At 48.0% G+C, this 7,104-nt stretch overlaps 1 protein-coding gene across 1 annotated transcript; it reads left to right on the top strand.

Annotated features, from left to right (window-relative positions):
* The first annotated feature begins 4,044 nt into the window (after window positions 1-4,044).
* On the top strand, window positions 4,045-6,709 carry ZG16 (zymogen granule protein 16). Its single transcript, XM_063136903.1, has 3 exons — window positions 4,045-4,099; window positions 4,221-4,359; window positions 6,367-6,709. The coding sequence occupies exons 1-3, from the start codon at window positions 4,045-4,047 to the stop codon at window positions 6,707-6,709; spliced, it is 537 nt and encodes a 178-aa protein (XP_062992973.1).
* The last annotated feature ends 395 nt before the right edge of the window (window positions 6,710-7,104 follow it).

Below are 7,104 nucleotides of genomic sequence, written 5' to 3'. Positions count from 1 at the left end.
AAAAGGCAAGGACAACAGTACAACCGCATATTTATATATACATACTAACACATACCCGTGAGCCTCGTGTGGCGCAGAGCGGTAAAGCAGCAGTTTCTGCAGCCGAAACTCCCCACGGCCTGAGTTCGATCCCAGCGGAAGCTGGTTTCAGGCAGCTGGCTCGGGTCGACTCAGCCTTCCATCCTCCCGAGGTTGGTAAAATGAGTACCCATCTAGCCGGGGGAAAGGTAATAACGGCCGGGGAAGGCAACGGCAAACCACCCCGCTATAAGGCCTGCCAAGAAAACATCAACGAAAGCTGGCGTCCCTCCAAGAGTCAGTAATGACTCAGTGCTTGCATGAGAGGTTCCTTTCCTTCCTTCCAACATATACCCAACAGAAACATCCTCCCTATGCTGTTTGGGATTTGGGACGTATTTTCCTTGCTGCCGAGGCAAATTTTCCACCTGGACAGTGGTTAAAACATCATTGCCAGAAAGGAGAACACCTATGTGGTCTAAGAGGGGGTCTGTTTGACAGGACGTGAACTTTCCAACTAAGATTGTAGTGCCTGAATTTGCTTTCCTTTCCCCCCTCCTCCTCCTCCCTCCCAATCCCCTTTCCTTTTGTGTCATGTCTTTTAGATTGTAAGCCTGTGGGCAGGGACTGTCAAGAAATACTTTTGTAAGCCGCCGTGAGAGCCTTTTTTGGCTGAATGGCGGCATAAAAATCCTTAAATAAAATAAATAAAATAAATTCTGCATTGAGCAGGAGGTTGGACTCGATGGCCTTGTAGGCCCCTTCCAACTCTGCTATTCTATGATTCTATAATAGCAAGAAATTTATTCCTAGGATGGCCATAGCAGGAACATCCTAGTAAATAACAAATACCCACACTAAACCGCAGACTGTTAGGACAACACACTAAGCCACATTCAGTGGTCAGGTGTGGGTTGTTGTTGAACTGTGGATCGTTCGTTGAACTGTGGGTTAGTGTGTTGTCTGAACCCAGGAGGCTTGTTAACTACCCTGAACAACCCAGCTACAGAGCATGGATTCCCAAGATGGCGTGTTCAAGAAAATAAGCCACACAGCATGGTTTACAAGCCACCCTGCAGACATTCAGACAACACGCTAACCCACAGTTCAACAAACAACCCACGGTTCAACAACCATGGGTTAGTGTGGGTTAGCATGTTGTGCGAATCCAGCCAATATATTGTTCCAACGTAGTTTGGTGGCTCGGTCTTGAATGAGCAATTAAGACCCATTGCCTTCTCATAAAGATGTGCTCCTGTTGGACTCTCCTTGGGGGTGTGGCATTGGGGACTATTATGATGAGTGCCTGCATTTCCAAATTCACCACTACCCCACTGGACTGGATAGCCCTTCAAAGAGAGGACTGCCCTCTCTATAGTAGGACCATGGCCACCATCATTTGGCCACCAATTTGGATGGCTTTAAAAAGGGGTTGGATAAATTCCTGGAGGCAAAGGCTATCAATGGCTACTAGCCCTGATGGTTGTGTGCTATCTCCAGGATTCGAGGCATTGAGCACGTGTGCACCAGTTTCTGTGGAACATGGGTGGGAGGGTGCTGTTGCACCATGTCCTGCTTGTTCATCCCTGGCCGATGGCTGGTTGGCCACTGTGTGAACATTGTGCTGGACTAGAAGGACCCTTGGTCTGATCCAGCGGGGCACTTCTGATGTTCTTCTCATTCTAGGATTCACCCAAAGCCAAGCCAGCCCCCAGTGCAGCAGGTGGCTGCCGTGCGTCAGCCAAGGGAGGGCCTGTTTGCCTGGATGACTCCCAGGAAAATGACAATTCAAAATGTTTTATAATAGATTAATAGTATTTGCCCAGCAGGCAGGTTCCCAAGATAAGCTGACGCCACGTGTTATCTCATGGACGGTATAAAAGACGACGCTCCCCTCCTGCCAACCTGCAGAACACGGACGCGGATCCTCGCACCCCACTCCAGGTCTGCATAGGGTGCAATGTAAGTGGGGGACGGACATAGGAGCTTTTGTGGGAACCTAGAAAAAAGGAACAAACATTCTATGCTGGCTGGAGGATTCTGGGAGTTGTAGTCCAACACATCTGGAGGACACCAGTTTGAGGACTTCTCCCGTAAGGTGTCCTATGTGATTGTTTCTACAGAGATTTGGGGTGTCTGTTGTAGAGAGGTACTGCTCTCTTTAAGATGCTGTCCGATAAAGGGAGATTTGAAGAGGTGGGAACCCTCCGTTCTATGGGTCGGTAAAGGAGTCATCCATTCCTCCTTTCTATCCAGAAATTATTTAAAGTCCCAGATTCTGGACTGAGGAGAAGCCAGATTTTCAAAGAAGCTCACAAGAATTAGGTCCCCAGCCTGGAATCTAAGCTGAGACTCTCCAGGGGGCTGTCTTGATGTCAATTTTGCCCTGGGGAGGCTCCAAATCTGCACTGCGTCGGTGATATGATGCAGCCGCAGATTTGAAGCCACCCCGGGGCAAAGAGGAAAATATGCGTGGCTGAAAAGACCCCAACTTTTCCAGCCAGAGTGAGGTCAACCCAGGCTGTCCTCGCTCAGAGTCACTCCGGAGGCATTCCCGGGCAGGAGCCGACTTCCTATTGGTTGGCAGAAGCCATGGGAGGGTGGGGGCTGGCCTAATGAGCCTAATGGTGCTGAAAAACCCACACTCCCCCCCTCGTAAAGACAACTTGCCGCTACTGCACACCAGCAATATTATTATTATTATTATTATTATTATTATTATTATTATTATTTATATAGCACCATCAATGTACATGGTGCTGTACAGAGTAAAACAGTAAATAGCAAGACTCTGCCGCATAGGCTTACAATCTAATAAAATCATAGTAAAACAATAAGGAGGGGAAGAGAATGCAAACAGGCACAGGGTAGGGTAAGCAGGCACAGGGTAGGGTAAAACTAACAGTATAAAGTGCAGGGTTTGGTGGTAGAGTAGCACCAACCCAGCGCTGAGAAGTCGACCCCTGACGTTGAGGCATCCAAAATATTCTGCAACTCAACGAAGAAGACTTAGGGCAGCCTTCCTCAACCTGGGGCGCTCCAGATGTGTTGGACTGCATCTCCCAGAATGCCCCAGCCAGCTGGCTGGGGCATTCTGGGAGTTGTAGTCCAACACATCTGGAGCGCCCCAGGTTGAAGAAGGCTGCCTTAGGGTGTTTCTAGGTGGAAGGCTCCTAGCACTGCCAATTCAAAGGCACCATGCAGCTCTTCCGGCTTTTAGTGGGGCTTTTTTTCTGGTAAGAAAAAAGACGGAAGCAGCAGTGGAAAAACACGGGAGGTCTACAAATGGAAGGCAATTTTGTCTGGACCATCCCACCCTACCACTGTAAAATGCTGCAAGTGAGGTAGGGTGACTGCATAATAAAAGCCCCATCTGGACGCACCCTTACTTAAGAGGTAATAATTAAGAACAGAGTGCCTCTGAGCAGATGGAGAAAGCAGACCACTGGCTTCGCCACAATCCACCCGCCCACTATGGCTTTTGGGCCAAATAGAATGCTGCTGATGTAGCTCTTAATTCCTGAAACCACATGGCAGGAATTCAGTTCTACAATGAAGTTCGGCTCTCTATCTCCAAAGCCATCAGCATTCATCACTAGGTTTGCTGCAGGTATTTTCAGCAGTGAAGGGAATGCACTCTCTCCTTTATTATTACTTCACATACTAAACCGTGTCCTTGAAGAAGAGGTTCTGGGGCTAAGCCTTGGTGAACATGGCACAAATTATGATGCTCTGGTCTGATTTCCAAGCGGTGCCACAACTCTGTGCCTTTATGTTGTTGAATGCTGTGTATTTCTCTTGCTGTGCTTTCAGTTGATTTGTGTGTGTTTTTACATTTTAATTGCCATTTTTGGCTAAAAGACGGGCTACGTTAGTAAACTTATCTGTACGCCGCTCTGAGATCTTATTGATATAGGGCGGGATATAAATGTTTTAAATAAATAAATAATGCAAGATAGTGTAATAACATTTGATCATAAAAGTAAGGAAAATAACAGGGTTGTCCTGCAAAACTTTTCTTCTAGGATGTCTTGTTTCACGGTCCTCGCTTTACTCTGTTGCGCCATCACCATCCATGCAGGTAAGTAGATCCTGGCGGGGAAGGTCACTGTTCCACAAGGAGTGTGTTGCTGGGGTCTAGGAACAGGCTGCTATACCATATAGTTCATTAACTCCCGTTTCCTCTCGCTCTTGTATTTCAGCGGCTGTTCAGCCACGCGCTTCTTCCTCTTCAGGCGAGTATGGCGGAGGTGGTGGGAAACGCTTCTCTCATTCCGGAAACCAACTGGACGGAGCCATAACTGCCATTAGGCTTCGGATTAACCGATATTACATTGTGGGGTAAGTGAGAAGTGGACTGGGAAGAGGACTGCAGTTTGGGGGCATTTATGCAGAAGTGCAGCTAGATCAGCCTTCCTCAACCTGGGGCGCTCCAGATGTGTTGGACTACAACTCCCAGAATGCCCCAGCCAGCTCTGCTGGCTGGGGCATTCTGGGAGATGCAGTCCAACACATCTGGAGCGTCCCAGGTTGAGGAAGGCTGAACTAGATAATTGGACTTAATTATATTGTGGGGGGGAGGGCTTGAGACAGCCGTGTGTTTGATTGATTGATTGATTGATTGATTGATTGATTGATTGCATTTCTATACCGCCCAATAGCCGAAGTTCTCTGGGCAGTTCACAAAAGTTAAAATGGGTTGGAGGGAGAAGCACTAAAAGTATGTGCAAAAGGAAGGAGACGCTGGCTCCGGTGCTGGTGAGAAGATTCTTTATTTTTTTATTTTTCTTGTTAAAAAGGTTTTTTTTAAAAAAACGTCACAAACAGCCCAACAATCCTTCTTCAGGGGCTGTTTAGAGAAGTTGGCTGATAAGCGTCCACAGTGAAGTATTCTGCCACAAAACTGTGCTGGCGATTTCTTTCAAGGGAGTTGCCTCTGCAAGCTGCAATTCACAATAGAAAAGTACAATATAAAAGCACAACTAGGGTAAAACTGAGCAGCAATGCAGAGATTTATACAGATTTAAAATACAGATTTAAAACAGCAACGTTAAAAGACCAAGCTGATAAACTGTTAGAATACTGGGAAAATAAGGTCTTCACCTGGCATCGGAAAGAGTATAATGTAGGTACCGGGCGAACCTCCCTAGGGAGCTCATTCCACAGCTGGGGTGCCACAGCAGAAAAGGCCCTTCTCCTGGTAGTCACCTACCTCACTTCCTTTGGCAGGAGCTCATGGAGAAGGACCCCTGAAGATGATCTTAGGGTCCGGGCAGGAACATATGGGAGCCGGCATTCCTTCAGATAACCTGGCCCCAAGCCATTTAGGGCTTTGTTAGTACCAGCACTTTGAACTGGGCCCAGACCAGGACTGGCAGCCAGTGAAGCTGAAAAAGGATTTCAGTTGTGAAGCACACAGCTCGTTTTTTCTCCCCCCCTCCCAGCTAGTGCAATTAATGCAAACATGATTGTTGTATGCGAATACAGTCCTGCGTAACTGTAACAAGCACATTTTGCGTCATGTCCACCACATGACTCAGGATGAGGGGAGCAGCTCTCTTCCTGCTAAGTGTCTTGTTCTGACATTTTGTATGTTTTCTGTCTCTCATCTTTATTTTAAATTAATGTGGTGGAAACTGGGCATTCACTGGCATCCGGTGAAACTGAAAAGTACTTCTCTAGCCAGGGGTGGGCAACCTGAGTCCCTGGTATCATATGTATCCCTAATTTCAAAAGCATTCTGCAAGCAATCAGTTCAGATCTCCGGTAAGAGCTATCTGTCCCTTCCCCAGGAGTCTGCTCGATGAGAAGGAAAAAGGAGAGAGAAGGAGAGAAGGGGGTGTTGGAGAGAGAAGGAAGTGTCAGAAAGGGAGAGGAGGGGTGTCAGAGAGAAAGAGAGAGTATCAAAGAGAGAGAGAAAGAAGGGGTGTCAGAGAGTAAGAGAGAGAGAGAGAGATACTGGGGATCAGGAGGAGAGAAAGGGAGAGAACGGGTTGTCAGAGAGAGAGAGAGAGAGAGAAGGGGGTGTCAGAAACAGAAGGAAAAGAGAGTGGCACAACTCACTTTGGACTCTGACCAGTCCCAAACACCAGAACGTAGCCTCCAAAAGTTTAGCCTGCCCAGGGGAATTTGACCCAAAATAGGGTGGGGGGAGATTTCCCATTCCTGCTCTATCCTTTGGGTGTGTTCATCTCAAGCCTTGGGGCGTTTTCACACATGTGGTTTAAAGTGGTTCTTGCTTGGGGATGCAATAGACTACCTTGGCCAGAATGCCCATTTATATTACAAATGCCGCTTTTGTTTCCATGGCCCTTCTTATGTTCTCATGATGTCCTTGGCTTATTCCAGGCTCCAGGTCCGTTACGGCAAGGAGTGGAGTAACTACGTGGGCGGCAGTTCCGGTGACCTGGAAGAGCTCTTTCTGCACCCCGGCGAATCCATCATCCAAGCTTCCGGAAAATACAAGAGCTACGTCAACAAAATTGTGTTTGTCACCGACAAGGGGCGCTACTTCGCATATGGGCGGGACTCAGGCCTCAGCTACAACGCGGCACCCCTCTACCCGGGCACCGTCCTGCGTTACTTCAGCGGCAGCTCTGGTTCCGTCATCGATGCCATTGCCTTTCATTGGGACTATTATCCCAGTAATTGTCCAACCTGTGGGAGAAACGGTGAGAAGTCAAAACAGTGAGAGCTGAGCTGGTCATTGGGGATGGGGGGGGGGGGGACTCAGGTCAAAGACGGGGTGTCTCTTTGCCCACTTCTTCAGGCTTTACCTCCTCCTTGTTAATGGGCTAGATAGTTCTTCCAGCCAGCTCAATCTCTAATACTTCTCCTCCAGGTTGGTTCTCCTTTCACCAATTAAACCATTTCTTGTACGTCCCCTTCCTTGCTCCGCCACACCCAGTCAACCCTCCATTTCCTCTCTTTCTCTTGGAACTCCAACCAACCCTGCCCCATTTCCTCAGAGCTTCCTCTCCTGTCAACAAGCCAGCTTTGAGCAGTGCTGGCAATCCGCGTTGAACAATAAATAAAAGCACATTTCAAACCAGGCATCAAGTGTCTCCTTGTTCATTGTCAACCTAG

Source organism: Elgaria multicarinata, chromosome 11 (genome assembly GCF_023053635.1).
Source record: "Elgaria multicarinata webbii isolate HBS135686 ecotype San Diego chromosome 11, rElgMul1.1.pri, whole genome shotgun sequence".
Classification (NCBI taxonomy): domain Eukaryota; kingdom Metazoa; phylum Chordata; class Lepidosauria; order Squamata; family Anguidae; genus Elgaria; species Elgaria multicarinata.
Note: the sequence above shows the minus strand (reverse complement) of the source record. Positions and strands in the feature narration are given on the sequence as shown.